Source organism: Scomber scombrus, chromosome 21, assembly GCF_963691925.1.
Source record: "Scomber scombrus chromosome 21, fScoSco1.1, whole genome shotgun sequence".
In the NCBI taxonomy this organism is placed as follows: Eukaryota; Metazoa; Chordata; class Actinopteri; order Scombriformes; family Scombridae; genus Scomber; species Scomber scombrus.
In genome coordinates, this window is record NC_084990.1 from 21051512 (window position 1) to 21068789 (window position 17278).

Consider the following 17278-nt stretch of genomic DNA (forward strand, 5'->3'; position numbering starts at 1 on the left):
CGGTTTCCGGCTGACAAACGCATTCCGAGACATAAATCTCCAAACATATGAGTGGCAGCACACATAATCTGTCAGGCTGTTCTGGGCATTGAGAGATGTGTGTGTGTGTGTGTGTGCGGGGGGGTGGGGGTACATGTGTATGTTTTCAGATCACTTTTAATGAAGAACGAACAAAAGCCCCAAGAGATAAAGTGCAACAGATTGTATGTGTGCATGCATGTGTTTCTGCAGTGCATTTTATCCTTTATGTTTATGTCTTTTTCAATGTGAATTTGAGCGTTTCCTATATGTTTGCGTACACATGCATGGATGGGTGCCATGCTTGCATGCTCTCGGCTTGTTCTAGCCTCAAGAAATCAAACTTCGCCCATATAGCATTTGCGAGGACTAAGCAAAGAGCACAGATGCATAAGGCAATCGGTGCTGGCTTCACATAGCACTGTGGGAGCTCATTACTGTATTCTTTGGGCTGGAAAATGTCTGTCAGTAAGGATTCATTAAAAACCAACCTGTTGCAGCAGCTCCTGGTAGAGCTATAATGAGAGGTCCTTCACAATTTGGGCTCCCCCGGTGGTTCAAATTGGACAGGTGAAATATCAGTGGTAATCTTCATTACGGATAGAAGGTGTCGAGATTGAGTTTGGCTTTGTTGTGGTCATTAGCATTACAATGCTCGCGTTTTGCTCAATTTAAGGAGCGGTTGAAACCAGCTCGTTGTCTGCTCGGGCCAGTGCGCTTCCTACACGCTGCAGAATAACAATCATTTATTTTATCTTTCTTCAGAGACATTTCCCTCCGCAACTGCTGCCGCTTGCCCACTTTCTGTCATCATTTCCACACACTCCACTCGCCTCTTTTTAAAAATGACATTGAACCATTGCTCAATAGTTTCTGTGTTTCCATCATTATTAATGCAGGTGGACATTCTGAGGGCATTCAGGGTTTATTGTGACACTGATGTTGGTTGGGGTTGGTGTGTTTAACCTGGCGGGCTGTGCTGCTCTGCTCTGTCTGCAGTGCTCTAATTTTATCTTCGGGACTCAGCTTCCTTTTTGTTGAGCTTCTGTTGGTAGGAAGATGGTGAAAGCTGCTTTGTCTGAGGTAAACTGTGTATTTTGTCTTTGCCCGTGTGCAAAAGCTTTCTTTTTTAGCCGCTCTTTTGTTTTCTGTGCATTGATTTACTGGAGCCATGTTGTTTGCCTTTGTTTGTATTGTATGTGTTTTTTGATGTCAGCTCATTATTTACTGTACTGCCATCACAGTAAAAATTCATCTGTTTTCTTTTCTTCATCAGCCCACTCAACCTGTTTGTTTTTCTCACTCCCTTACTTCTTATCATGTGTCTGACAGACTCGCACGCCACGTGTGACACGACTCAGCCCAACACAGCCGGCTCTTGCTGACCAGGCCAGCAGGGTATCCTTTGCATCAGCTGAAAATCTGGAGACCATGTCGGAGCCTGACGTCCCCATCGGCTTTAACCGGATGAACCGGCTTCGCCAGAGTCTGCCCCTGGCCCGTTCCTCAAGCCAGGCCAAACTGCGGGCGCCAGGTCAGACCATCATCTTTATTGTCCACACGATATTATTTATTAATTACATTTTTCTTCCCTGCACGCATAATCACATGGATTGTTGTTGGCATGTGATATTAAAACAGTGAGTATTTTCCAATATTGTGTCTTAGCTCGTGTGGGATTTGAAAGTTCAGTGATATAAAAGGGAAGACCTGAGGCATATTTTTGTACCATTAACCCCCTCCCCACTGTGGTAGCTTAACTGTTTAAACACCATGCTGGAACACAGGTAATCCAGTTTATTGTCTGTACATTAGCTAGCAGGATGCTTGGCAGAGAAGAGCCACGTGGCTGGGTTTAATCCCCTGACATTTGCCTCGCTGTTTACTCTGATGTTGAGATGGACACAGAGTTGGTCGTGCTTGTCTATCTGATCAGGATCATAGCCGGTGTTTATCCCCTTCACCTTTTACTCAATGTTTACGGACAGGACAGGAGGAGAGTTTACAACTTGTTGATTTGACCAGCTGGACTGGAAAGGTACAAGCCTTCTAGAAATTAGAGCCTGACTGATATATTGGTCAACCCATATTGGCCTATCACAGATATATTGGTATTGATGTTTATGCTGACCGATATGTGCCGATATATTTCTTAAAGATATATAAGCAGTATTTTCTGTATAATCCTTTTTCCTAATTCGAGTTATACATATTAAACTCCCAGTCAAGTTTACTGTTTCAGAGCACTAATATCAGTTTATTAAAAAAAAATGTTTTTTTCGTAAACTTTAAAATATCATGTCTCTATTACATATCTTTGTCTTTGTGTTTGGTAAACACATTTGGGGGGAAAAAGTGCGTTTTATGGACATATTCTGTAAGATTATCGGCTGATATGTCAATATTGGAATTTCTTTATTCCCCAATATCGGTGTTGGCCCCAAAAATCCAGTATCGGTCGGGCCCTACTAGAAATTCAAAGCCTTTCATACTGTTTTCCTGCATTTCGATGGCACTGTGGGAAGAATGGAGGATCATTTTATTGACAGCGTGAGGTGAAAAAGGAACTCCTCGACTCATGTTTCGAATAAAATGTAATCTAATTTTTCACTGTCTGGATTTTGCCTGCAGAAAAGTCCACAAAATTGTTTTGATTGACAAGTTGAGAGCCAATCACATGCAGGATGTGTCCACACATGCAATCTATTTACCTCGTTTGTTTCTGACATACGGTAGCAAAACAAGATGCAGTAATTTTGACTGTTGATTGAAGGCATTGAGTGTTAATTTAGTAAACCTGCCACAGCCTCTAAGTGTCACGTCAAAGTCAGACTTTAGCCCACTTCCTATAAGGACTCTCAGTATAAACAGAGCTGTCTAATGCTGCCAGATGATGGTGCCAACCTACCTGCCATGTTTTATTAATGGCTTTGGCAGGAACCAAACTCATCTTCTCTTTTTAAAAGTAGCACTCTAGCATATGAGAGGGAGGGTGATGCATTTGCAGGAATTAGAAAAGGTGGGACAAAATACAACCGAGGGTTTACTTTAAGCTTTGATCGAGCATATGTGAAGAAATTCTCCGTTTTTCAGAGCCAGTTCCCTAACTGCCAGGAGACTGTTAAGACTTATTAATTTATTATAATACACATTTTAACCAAACTAGAAGATTAAAATATGGAAAGGGTTTTAAGCACCATGCAACAAACTTGCTCCAACAGGCAACCTTTTATAGCGCATTTATCACTGTGACCCAAAAATTCCTGGAATTGACAGAAATACAGTCATTATAAATCTTTTAGTAGTACCTTTCTAATCCCCTTCAGAGTCTTCTCCTTGAGCTGCCAAACACTCGTCCCAGAGCTTCTCCCATTCCTGGAAACATCTTTTGTCACTGTGTGGCAAATGTTTTCCCACTTCCATTCCCAGTTTTGATTGGATTTTGTCACCCAGCTGTAGGCATACCTGTAATTGCACCCTTCTCCTATGTTATCAGTGGCTTCAGGAAATATTTGGGCCCCCTACTTGTACATGAAGCACACATGACTTAATTGTCCACTGAAGGAAGCTTGTACTGAAGAGAATAAAAATGGTGCCAGACGAGGAATAAATCCTCAAATTTATACATGAAAAAACAGAAACGTCATATATTTCCATTATGTTATCTAAGATGTTTTTCACTCTTTTAGGTTTGACTGGCATTCTTGTAATGATGCCATATTGCTGTGCCTGCTTCTTCTGCAGTTGTTGAGCACCACATGTATTATGCAGGGATTAACATGGCAGAAATGCATCAGTGCTGACAGTCAGAGTAAAGATAGAGAGATGCTGGAGCTGTAAAGGTGGTAGAGGGTCACTGGGTTGACCGGTGGGTGAGATGTACCTGGGTTTGAATGCTTTTGATATGTGCTGGAGGATATATAAGCTAAAATGGTTCTCCAGATGTTTCTTCCACACTCTCAGTTGGCAAACTATTCCCTCTCTCTCTCTCTTCATCCCTGTATCCTCCCCTTTCATAAATGCAGGGATCCTGTTCCTCCAGCTTGGGGAGGAGACTCGCAGGGTGCACCTGACCCACGAGCTCACCAGCCTGGATACTCTGAGGGCCCTCATTGTGCACATGTTCCCCCAGAGGCTCACCATGGCCATGCTCAGGTACACTTGCACTACAGTCTTAAACTGAATAATACGTGTTGGTATGTGTGTATTTATGTGCATGCTATGGTTATATTTTAATTGGTTTCATGATTTTATCGTTTAGCCAATTAAACTTGTGGGAATCTCTTTAACTGTCTGATTTGTAGCTCTACATTTACACTTCATTTTATCTAAGTTTTAGAAATCAATCACAAGATGAGAAGTGTGAGCAGCTGTTTCAACCTCACACACACAATTAATAAGTAAACAGACGGAGAAGGAAAGCAGGAAAAGTAAATCAGCCATAAAAATCAATAAAGCCAAAGGTGATGCGAAGCAGCCTGTTTCAGGCCTCATGTCGACATAAATAAATAAAATATCATTTCTAGAGTCAAAACTCATAAAAATCATGTTGCAATGATAGACTCTAGACATTGCAAAGTGTATAAAAGCGTATTTTTCCTCAGCTAGGTCAGAAAAATCAATTTTCATCAAATTGTCAAGAGTTAATTATAGATTATTGTATAATCTGCTCTGAAACTAGTGTCAATACATACAGTTCATATTGCTATTATCAGGAGAGGCCTGTTAACTCCAAAGTCACTGAATATTAGATTCTGAGTTCGATATCAGACCGCGTCCTCATTACATGCTCCTCATGCGTTAAAGATCATCCAATTCTCCTCAGCGACTGTAAATGACTTTACATCTCTGGTTATTAAAAAGTAATAGGTGCAGAAATTGTCTTTGCATGGACTATTTATCAGTGTTTCATTCTTTTTTTCTTCTTCTTGTTTTTCTTTTGATGACTATTGATGTTCAGGTCACCCAGCACGGCTCTGCTGATCAAAGATGAGACACGTAACGTCTTCTATGAGCTGGAGGACCCACGGGACGTTCAGGACCGCTGCGTGATTAAGATTTACTGCAAAGAGCCCGTCTACGGCACTTACCCCGGACACCACAACCCACACCTGGCTAATGGAGACCTGCGGGTAAGTGTGTGTATATTTAATTGAGTTCTCTTCATTTTAATGATTTAAATAATAAAATATAGAAAGGTTCAATCTGAGTTCCTGAGAGAAGAAGACAATGACTGAGACATTATACAGTATTTGTGACTTCTCTTCCACATTAGCTTTGTATTATAGTGATGCCAAAATAAAAATAAAAAAAATAGATGCCAAGAAAATGATCCCCCTTTCGTTACAGTCACCTTTTCTTTCATTACCAATTCATTTTTTGTGCAGCTGGCTTATGACTCATAGATTAGGCAGCGAGACAAACACTTGTCTCTTCCTGGCAGTCGCAGATAGCAGCAAACCAAAATCATGCCACGAATAAAACATTTTGTAATTCCCCTTGAAAATTTGTGTTTATTTTTTTCCCCCCACGCCAATATCCATCTCCCACATAACTCTGATATTATGTCTGTGTGTTTACAAACATTAATTTGGGTTACATAACGTGTCCAAGCAGAAGTTACTTTCATCTACTGTCTCTCTCAAGAGGGTCTGAGTGAGTCATGTGACCTTCCTCCAGCACTACTGCTCTTGGATTAATGCCAGTCCTTCACATGAGCGCTGCTGACGAGGCTGGATGTAGACACACTGTAAAATTGCATAAACACTGTTCCGAGATGATGGACTGCGGTCCGGTTCAGCTGAGGATCGGGTCATGGATGCAGACTCGTGTTGCTAAAATGGAAAATGGATTGCAGTTACGCGTATCGTAAATTTAAACCAAAGAGCGGAGGAGAACGCTTCACCGGTGACTCAACATCGTGTACACACAGGAATGATGCTGACCTGCAGTGTGGGGTTTAGGAGGAGCCACGCCAACCCTGTGACTCCCTCCTGATAATAATGTCACCATTACATGCAGTGTTACATCTAATGGTGATATTAGTACAACTCATGTTGGCGGCAATGTTCTTACATACTAATCAATACCTATAAACATGAGCTCATACCATACCACCATAGACTGTATATAAAGATGGAAGTAGCGAGGTGTGACATCACCCGTTGGTTTCATTGCAGCCAGTTTGAAGCCCAGAGTTGCACCTCATGGTCAGGGTCGTTTTCTCCATTTAAAACCATTTTCCAAATAAGGAGTGAGGGCTGCTTCCTTTCACGCTCTAGAAACACGTCCTGCTATCCTGGATGGGTTCATCCCTATGTTCCCACAGCCCTATGTTCCCCCATTTCTAAGAAATATTCCCCCCATCAAAATTAGGCCCTATGTTCCCTTAAGGATTTTCCACCAAATTAGGCCCTATGTTTCCTCAGGCCTGCATTCCCACAGCACACATATGGCCATACCCTGATGCACATAACATGTTGTTGCCCCCCTAACTTGTTTTTCATCTATGAAAATGCTTGAAAGACAGGTGAAATTCTTTATCTTACTATTAAACTGAGGGAACATAGACACAATCCCCCTCGGACCTAGGCTAATGCTAGCTTAATGGGAGCACTAAGGGGAGCACACTTGGGCTAATGTTAGCTACTTTAGCTAAACTGTTCTAACAGGGAGGTATCATAATCATGTAACATTAAACTGAGTAAAATATTGCGACAATGGTTCGACTTATTTTGGATCCCGGAGCCAGGGAGAACAGCTGGTGAGTGAACTGTCGATCACAGCTGTCAATCAACGTCCACATGGCAGACATCAAAGCTACTATTAGTCTTCAAATCTTATTAATGGAGCGATGATTTCCTAAATGACCACCAGTGCACTTATTAGAGGGCGTTGATTGAATGATTGAGACCAGAATGACTCATTGAAAAAATTAGACTTAGTATTCCTAGAGAGCAGTTGAGGCTTTTTGAATGGGAGTCAGTTGGAGCATCTAGCGGCCGTCAGTGGCGCTTAAATGAACTTTTGTACTGACTTCAGCCTCAAGCAGTGATAGTTGACGCTTGACACAGACTGACAGGTATCTCATTGATTGGGCTGTTTTGGCAACTGTCATCCTGCGTTATCATTGCTGCATGATGGGCCCACGTGGGGAAATCGACTGACATCATCATGCAGCATTGTTAATCCTTTTCTGTGTGTATATTTTTGTTCTCCAGTGTCACAAAGAGCTCATTAAGTAATAAGTAATCATGAGGATTACTATCAGTCATTTATTAAACTGCAAATTGAACGTGTGTTATGATAATGACAAAAGCGTAGAAACAGGATGAAAAACAGACGACAAAAATCTCACAGTGGGTTCGCTATGTCACGCACTATTTAATGGATTTAATGAACTGCTGAAGCACATGAAGTACGATACAAGCACAACACTCTGCAGTTTTAACAGCTTTTGACCTTCAGATCGATCAGGGAAAATCCCCGCACTCACCTGCTGACGTGCATGTATGTGCGTTACCATGGTTACCAAGAGATTTGCATAAATACAAGCTTCGCTCAAATGGATCAGCCATGAAACGTCTCCCTGAGCAGCTCACGATCAGTAGATGGATTGAAAAGTAGTGAAGGTTTTGAAATCATGCCAAAAAGACTTTTTTCCCTGTCATTTGAATCTACTGGTTGGTCTTTTTGCTTTCAGACCACAAACAAACTAAATCATTTTGCTTCAAACAGACCAAGACCCTTTGTTCAAGTTCGAGAGTTTGATTTGCATTTTATACACCAGCCCAAATGGATCATACTCAACTGGAGAACACACCAAAGTTTGTTTCCACTGAACCAAACAGGTGTGAAAGCACCTGAAGGACCTTTTCAAATCTTTGTTGTTTAGTTGGGTTCGATTGAATCAGATGGTAGTTTGTTTTCTCTGTTGGTTTGACTCATTCAGGCAGAACTGAACGCAGCAATCGTTCTCTCGTGTGGGCCAAAACAACCAAACTAATCTGAGTTTTGTTTGGGGTGGGAACATAATCCAATCTGAACTAGCACAATGAAAGACATTGAATTTGGCCATTGAGCTTCTCCTGGACCTCCTTCCTGTATTTACGTTCTTGCTCCCGCCGCAGACACAACAGCCCTATGTGCAGAGTGAACACTGTCATGTGGTTTGTAGTGACGCATTTTGCTTCACTTGATGTATTTTGTGCGAAAAGGAAACCGAAAAACACAAACGTTGACCAACTACTGATTTGGACCAAACTATAGGTTTGAAAATAGAGACCCTGACAGTTTCTCTGGAGGAGATAAAAGGTGTGAGTCTAACCTTTGTTTTGGTCGTGAAACCCCCGCTGGCGGATTCACACCAGTTATCAGTATAAAAACTGTTGGTGGTACAAAAACAGATTTGTAGCCTCTGATTCAACCAATTCCAATTGCTGTCTAATTGTATCAGCACTACATAGTAATCATGATAAATGATTGCAGGTGGGTACAACGTTTGAAAATGACTTGAAGCTTTTTTTCCCCCTTCCTGTTTACAGCGTGTCCTAACTTAATGTGACGCAAGCGACAAAACCAGTTTAGTTATTTTACTTTTGAAATGTCCTAACTGGCTGAGACCAAGCTTTCTATTTACTTCCTGACAGTCCCGTTGAAAGCGCATCATGAACGAGGAACAGCTGACTCATTTAGTTGTAATAAGTTATCTCTTCTGCCAACAGCTGGAGGGAGATCGTCAGACAGCTGGAAGTTTCTGATGAAGTTGCTGTTGGCTTAATGCTGTGTCATTTCCAGTAAAAAAAAACATCTAAATATCACAATATAAAATGTTCTCTGTATAAAAAAGTATGAACATCGGATGGTGAGAACCCATCCTTTAACTTGAGTGTCTTAATGTAACACGATGTGATGTGATAGTCAGACACTTGATTGCTGTTAGAACACAGTGTTACCCTCGCAGTGTTCCCCTCGCAGTGTTCCCAGTACCTGTAATATCCCTCCTGTTCAGTCGCTGTGCTCTTATTGATGAACCACAACAGGTTTTATCTTAATTTATCAGTCAACTGCTGGCAAAATAAATGTGGCATGAGCCTGATTAGCATGATTACTAATCCTTTGTGCATTTTGGTAACAGCTGAAGCAAAATAAACCTTTTTGCCTGCAGATAGACAGAGTGCCTGATGTCATTCAATTTTGCAGTGTTAGTGTTTTCAGTTACAAGGCCCTGTATTTTTGTTTGCCTCTAATTACACTGTGATTATGGAAATGAGAAAGCAGTAATTGAACGTGTTTGAGAATGCTGCTTTTATACAATAAAACAAATTATAAACTCGAAAAATTACATTTCAGGAAAACGGCAGACACGTGCGGCACACACTGAGAAATTAGCATGTTAAACAGCTGAAATAAAGCGAGCGTTGTAGACAGCAGGTCATTTTTGACACATTTGTTGCCGTCAATCAAACAACCCTGGGGCATTTTTTGTTTACATGCTCGTGTTGTGTGTGTGTGTATGTGTGTGTGATTGCTTTTTCGCCTGCTGGTGTTCATGACTCGCAGCTGACGTTTTGGAGGTCAACTGTTCAGTGTCTCATGGGATCGGTCATCGTCTTCAGCTTCAGCACAGCTCTGAAAAATCTTCCTAGCATTTTACAGCCTTATCAAACAAACCGGCTCACCTTGAGTTTTATGTGTGTGTTGGCTGCATCTGCCTTTGCCAAGGTGAGTGACTAGGACGCTTGTGTGTGTGTGTGTGTGTGTGTGTGTGTGTGTGTGTGTGTGTGTGTGTGTGTGTGTATGTGTGTGTGTAAGCTTATTGAACCCTATCCCAGCAGAGCCAAGATTACTCCCAGATTGCAGATCACAAAAGCATGACCAGGATTACTGAAGTCCATCCAAGTCAGGAGCACAGAATATGGTTAAGGAAAGAGATTGATTTGCAGATTTTTCCGCAGCGGGAGAACGATCAGTTTTGAACACTGCAGAGAGAAGAAACCTTTCAGGAGTTTACCTGCGATAGAAATCTGATGACTTCAGGGGGTCTTGAAGGTGGAATGAAATGCCCGTGTGTATTCAGCACAGTTAAAGGATGGTGTCGATACGAGGCTGTTGCTAAGATACAAGATGGAAGATGATGGCACTAGAGTCATTAGTCTGCTGTGAGGCTGTCTACAGGGTGTTGTTCTAAGAGGGCCTACGGGTTATTGTGTGGAAATATTGGCTTTTCACTTTGCATCATCTCCAGGAGATAGCCTTGTGCATCACAAGCAATAACAATGTTGTCTTCTTTTGTGTTTCTTTGCTATATCTATTACCTCAAGCTGGTACCTTCTGATGCAGGGCTTTCACTTACACCACACCCTGCTGCTGCTGCTGCTGCTGTTGCTGCTGCTGCTGCTGCTGCTCTCCATTTCGCTTCACTTTGTTTTACCTTTCTCTGTGACATTTAGGATTGATGCCAAAAGATAATCCCTTCATGCTCGGTATGTCGATAAGCTATCAAGTGCAACTTTGAAACACACTTAAGGGAGCAGGGACTCTTTCCTGTCAATCTGAAAGCAGCATCTCAATTGCTGTAAAATATTACAGTAAATTGCACCAGCGTATTCTGATATAGAAGTTACGTATATCACTAGTTTCCTCGCCATTTCTCACCGTGCAATATAAAATAGACAGAATGTAATAAACTTTCAAATGTAAAGTGAACCTTCATACTCTAACTGGATTATTCCTGCAGGAGAGAGTGTGATGTTGCTGTTTTTTTCTGACAGCTGCAGGTTGAAATATATGATAATCATGTTATTCAAAATGCAGCGAAAAGCATCTTCTTTTTTTTAATAATGTGTTGACCTTTATGTAAATATGCAAATAGCTTAGCTGACTAGGATATCTAGGTCATATATGCAAAAATATGCCAAATTCTTTAAAAATATGCTTACAGAAAGTCTCAAACATACAACAACAATGTAATAGATGCAAAGAACAAACAAGAACAATAACAAGAAATCAAATAAAGAAGAAGCCATTGTTTTCCTCTGATTCATTACTTGACATTCAGTCAACATTACAATAAGGGCACCACTTCCACTCTGTGTGGGTTATACGGTTATAATAAAAGATAAATACATTTCTCAGCAGCAACTTCAATTTTATTATGATGCCAAATTTAATAAGCAGCTTAAATCTCACATTGACATTTACCAATAAGCCATTTGCATTAGACTGGGAGTAAACATCAACACACCACTAGTGTAGCTCCAACAAAAATTGTTCAATTTTTAAAATAAAGTAGAAGATATTTTGGCTAAGGTGACGTTTCCTAGTCAACTCCATTCACCATTGTCTTACAGCGACTATATTAGCTCCACATCTTGTTTGTATTGTGCGATAATTAACACACAGCAATGACAAACCCATCACAAACATATCATTTCTCTGCTCTTCCACTGTCTAGTTTCCTCCTGGTGCAGTTTTCCTGTAAACAGAGTCTCTGTGTTGTAAACATGACTTTCTTCCAAAAAATGTTTGCAAAGAGAAATTTCAATAATTTTAAAGCCTGCATGGTTTATATTAATGTTTACTAGCTGCCTTCTCGCCTTTTGCTGGCACTCATTTCTTTACAGTGGCAGGAATGCGTGAGACTCACTCATGATATATTCATAGCACTACAAAAATGACCCAAAGGACCTTTTAACTCATGTGTTTTTACAGGTGGGGAAAAAACATTTACTTCTCTAATGTCACCAAGTGTAAGGCAACACATATGCAACAATATGACCATATTTCTTAATTAAGTGTCATTCATTTTAAATAAATCCAAGTCCCTCCAAAAACAAACTTTTAATAAGCTTATTGTCATTAATTAATATTTCTCCTCCCATAGAATGTGAAAGTCATTTTCTAGGTTAAAAAAGTCAGTAACATTCTCTCTCAGGCCTCAAAGTTGGACCAAAATGTCAGATTTTCTTGGCCAGTTGGTACTTTTTTCCTCCTCTGAGATGCTGGATATATGCACACTCAGTTTTGTGTCTCTTGTTCTTTTATTTATTCATAGAGGGAGATGGTGTACGCACCTCAGGACTCACCTAACCGCCGCCTCAGCAACCCGCCCATGTCTTCCCAGCATTCGTCCTCCTCTGCCTCGCCTCCCCAAGGCTCACCGTCCCGCGCCCGCCTCCTCTACAGCGGCGGCAGGCCTTCCTCTTACGCCGGGCCGGCCCACCACACCCACTCCCTGCCGCACCCGCACGCCCAGTCCCACCCGCACTCCCAGTCCCACCATTCTTCTCCCCACCAGCAACCACAGCTCCACCAGCCCCCTCACAACCAGTCGGCCTTCTGCGCCTCCTCCAGCGCCATCCTGGAGCGCAGGGATGTGAAGCCCGACGATGAAGTGGGGGGATCAAGGAGCATGGTGCTGTTGCGGGGAGACGACCGTGGGGGAGGGGGGATCTACGCGGACCCTTACTCTCTGGGTCCCGAGGCGAGTCGGCTGAGTCTGGCGGGGCCTCACTCCCCTCTTCCTGCCAGAGCAGACCCCTACGGCTCCTTATACCGCCGTGGAGGGGGAGGTGGAGGAGGAGGAGGAGCTGGGTCGGTGCGTTCACTCACTTCCTATTCAGCAGCCGCTTTACAAGGAGAGCTGATTGAAAGTGGTGCTCTCTACAGACCAGGAGGACAGCTCTATAACGACGCCTACGCTGCGTCTATGTTGGCCATGGGGCTACGGGTGCCACCGCCCTCCTCCCCACAAAAGATACCCGACATGAGGGATTCCTACGGGGGCACCATGCCTGGTCGGGGCTCCCCTGGGAGGCAGAGTTTAAGAAGGGACTCTGTGTCCTCCTCTGTGTTTGGGGATAGTCCCAAAGCCAGAGGTCAGGGCTCAGGGTTGGGTCTCACCTCGGAGCAGCTGTGCTTGATGGCCGGGCCTGGAGGCGAGGGAGGGAGCGCTGGGGGCTTCGGATCACCTCTGATGGGCAACGAGACGGAGACCAGGTAGGACAATTTCACCTCATATTTCTTTATATGCACATGCTGTTATTCACTGGAGTGAGACTGTGATATGCATATTCAGCTCACATCTGCAGTAGTTACTGTGTAGTGAATATACTTAGTATGCATGATAGATATTAGCAGCATACAATATTTAACCATTAAAGTCAAATTATGTAACAACTGAAATAAATAGCTCATCTATTCTCTTATAAATGAAAAGATGAACTCATTAGCACAACTGAACATGCAGTATTTTGCTCCTTTAGTCTTATTTACACTAAATTAGACTCAATGTGATGGATTACCTAATGTCTGCATACTTTACTCATATAAAATGAGTTATTTGTTTCTCTGGTTAGAGCAGAAAAAGTGCACACTGGACATTCGGTGACAGAAACATATTTTTATCATCAGTTCCTGGCTCTAGACTTACTGCAGATCATGGTGAAGCAGTTTTTACTGCAGTAGAGCTGGGTTATATAAAATTAGATGGTGTGACACAGTTAATAGCAGACACTGTCCATTTTGACAGTGACAGACATTTTGTTAATGGTTGGAGGAGCAAAATTTGAAGGACAAAATATCAGGGCGGCTTTACTTTGCACCAGTGATCAAGCTCTAAAAAATGGTAAATGGACTGCACTTATAGCAGCTTGCTAGTCTTCTGACCACTCAAAGCACTTTACACTACAAGCCAACATTCACCCATTCACACACACTGATGGCACAGCCCTCAGGAGCAATTTGGGGTTCAGTAACTTGACTGAGGACACTTTGAGATGTGGACTGGAGGAGCCGGGGATGGCACTAATCCACAGATTTGTGAAACACCCGCTCTACCTCTGAGCCACAGCCGCCCCATAATACAACTAAAAGCAATGTGAAATTCGAAGTAAAATTATAATTTTGCTTGATTCTCCAGTGCTGGCCAATATCCAAAAAATGTTATTTTAAGGAGGAGCCCTGGTGGCCTGCCGGTTGATCGATCGGTTGATTCTGTCTGTGGACTTTTGTTGCATGTCTCACCTCTCTTTGCACCCGTTTTCTGTCTCTCTGCAACTTCACTTATCAATCTTGCAGAAAGTATAACCCTTCCACTCTGACTTTCACTTATAAATGTGGCAAAAAAAAGGAGGAAAATGTGGTAAATCAGTAATCGTTTACTGTACAGTTTATCTGTGTGTGAAACCAGGGAGCGTATGGAGGCTATGGAGAAGCAGATAGCCAGCCTGACCGGGCTGCTGCAGAGAGTTCTGAGCAGAGCGCCTGAGGCAGAAAGCCCGTAAGACACACACACACACACACACACACACACACACACACACACACACACACACACACACACACACACACACACACACAGACACACACACACACACACACACACACACACACACACACACACACACACACACACACACACACACATCACATTTATCTTTCTATAGTTGTGAGGGACTTTGTTCACATAATGCATTTCCTAGACCTAACCTCAAAGGGGACATAACATGCTTTTTGTGTTTATATAAATGTTTTGTTATATATTGTTCTGATGTTGGATTTTAACATGGCTTAGTTCCAAAATTTAATGAGGAATGTATGCAAAAATGCTCCCCTTAAAGAGACAGGAGCTAAAACGGCCTGTTTCAGACAGAGGCTGAACTGAGGGGCTGCATAATGAGCCAGTATGAGATACATAAGGAGTTTTGACTGTAAATCATGCAAAGATATTCCAGTGGAGCCCCAGATTATAAATATAGACTGGGAGTGTCCTGAATATGTCCCCTTTAAAATTAAATCTTTACCCTTTTGAGGTATCGAGGACAAGCCATAATGTACCAAGCATAAACATGCAGTCTTGTTTCCATCACTTTAAAGGACATTACAATGACTTGCATTCATTTCCTAGAGATTAACCCCAACATTAACCACCACTTGCATGAACATTAGTGTAATATTTATCGATTTGCAGTGTGGAAACCCAAAAGTGAGGCGAGTCCCCACAATATGACTGAATAAACCGATTTACATCCCCACAACATAAGTAATACATATATACACACAAAAAATATGAAAATAAACTCCACGTGAGTAAAACTTCAAGCACAACATGTATTACCCGTGTGTGTATATAGCGCCCTCAAAAACTGAGGTGTCCATAACAAGCACATCACTTATAATTTATTGTTTAGCCGGACAGCATCTGTCAGCGGCGGCAGTAAACGGTGATGATTCACGTCGGAAAACGTCCTCACCGCAGTTTATTCTGTTGGGAATAACGAATGAGCCAACGAGGAAGTGATTTCAGACACGTCCGCACACAAGCAACAGAGTCGCAGCACATATATTTTCCACATTTCTCGTCATATATCAACATCTTCTCAGTAGCTAAGTCGATAGTGTGTTCTGGCTTGTAAGTACTTTAACACTTGCCTCTTCCAGGGAGAAGATTGAGTCAGCCAGTGACTGCTCAGCAACTGACAGTAAGTGCTCACTATCAAAAAAAAAAAAAAAAAAAAAAAAAAAGACAAACTATTTCCTATCACTGCCTGTCACTGCTCCTCACTGCTGCCTGTTTGATAGCCACATAAATTGCCTCCTCTTCCTCTCACAGGGCTGCTGCTATTTCATTATTTCTGCGTAATTGTTAAAGTGCCTCATATGTGATGGTAATGGCTGACTCTGCAGGCTTCTGCGTACTGTATGTGTCGGCTTTTGTTGCTGCTGCTGCTGCTGCTGCTGCTGCTGCTGTTGTAACTGGTGTCCATGCTTCTTGTTTTAGCTGGACGAGCTAATAAAAAGAAAGGTAGCTATGTGTTCCTGAAGTGCTAATCTGTTCCCTCGTCTACCCCCCCTCTGTGTTCTTTATGCTTTATTTGGATCCCCACTGGTTCTCTTCACTATTCCCTTCCCTTGTTTTCTTTTTATATATATATATATATATATATATTTGAGTTTTAAACCATTTGAGTTGCATTAAATCAGACGCAGAAAATGTTTTTCTTCTTTTTTTGATGCTCTATTTGTGGGAGCCAGCCATGTTTTATATTCAAAAGAAGTCTTTTGAAAAATTTAGTGGCACTTTTGAAATAAAAATATAAAAAATCTTCCTCATGGAACTGCGTGATTTGGAGGCAAAATGAGCAGCTTTGTTAAAATGAAGAGATTTTTCCGATTTAAATTCATGTCCTTCTTTCTTATCTGATTTCATATAAACATCGGAAAAGTGTGATCTCGTATAAAAAAATACAGATAAGCCTGGATATTTTTAATTTGTTGCAACTTAAAACAGATTTTTCTTTTTCTTGCTTCCTTTTTTTTTACCATTAATTCCCATTTAAATTTGAACTGAAGCTTCACAGATTTTCTTTAAATTTTAAAACCTGTGACGTCAGCTCTTTCAACATTTTTCTATCTCCCTCCTGTTAAGATCTGTCAGATACTTATCTGTTGGACTGCCGGAATGATGAAAGTGTGTATTATCCTCAGTCAGTAACAGTCAAATTGACTCGCACTCTTATCTGCTCGGACCGTCTTTGTGCTTGCAGTTAAAATCTTATTCATCTAAACTGGTGAAGCAGCAGAAAGACGTTTGGGGTAACAACGGCGCTCCCCATTGTTACGGTTACGTGCTCTACCAAAGCTGGCCTGATTTATGGTCATATAAAGGATGCACTCTGCAGCTAAAGTTGTCTGCAGAGGTTTTAGCTTTAGGATGTTGGAGATATTACTGGAGTGAAAGTGTTGGTCTTGTGGTGCTTTTTTCACAGTCTTTATTTGTTTTAATGAAAACAGCGTTAAAATGCAACTCTGATAAACCACTCTCTGTTATCAATTGATTGTCCTTTAGTTACTCTCCCTTTTGTCTTTGTTCTGCATGATGCGTGTGACTCAACACCTCAATTACTTTCAGAGCATAGCATTCATTGTCATTTCAAAGGATTATCTGAGATGGAAACACTCATACATTCAGGCTGTCTGGGAGTTCTTTATAATGAGAAACTTGGATTTAGTGAAAATGTAGTTTTTTCACTACTGACCCTGTTTGTCCTCAAAGCCTTCCCATGCTGTTTATCATTAAGTCTTTGTAAGACTGTAATCTCCACCCTTGACCTATAGCACAGATAGAACTTGTCCTGAATTGCTGTTGGCAAATCCTCATAACCTGATAAAATTAATATTCTGCATCCAGACAGACAAATTGTTGTTTCATTGGATGAAGATTTTTGAGGTCATGAGAAACAAACCTTTGGAGGATTTG

At 41.7% G+C, this 17278-nt stretch overlaps 1 protein-coding gene across 1 annotated transcript in view; it reads left to right on the forward strand.

The window, feature by feature from the left end:
• The window catches only part of srcin1b (SRC kinase signaling inhibitor 1b), a 58799-nt gene that overhangs the window by 28500 nt on the left and 13021 nt on the right, over nt 1-17278 (forward strand). The window contains exons 4-10 of the mRNA XM_062442266.1: nt 1351-1552; nt 4044-4173; nt 4979-5150; nt 12074-13017; nt 14210-14299; nt 15460-15500; nt 15800-15823. Coding sequence (XP_062298250.1) covers nt 1351-1552; nt 4044-4173; nt 4979-5150; nt 12074-13017; nt 14210-14299; nt 15460-15500; nt 15800-15823 — 1603 coding nt within the window. The remainder of the gene's footprint in view (nt 1-1350; nt 1553-4043; nt 4174-4978; nt 5151-12073; nt 13018-14209; nt 14300-15459; nt 15501-15799; nt 15824-17278) is intronic.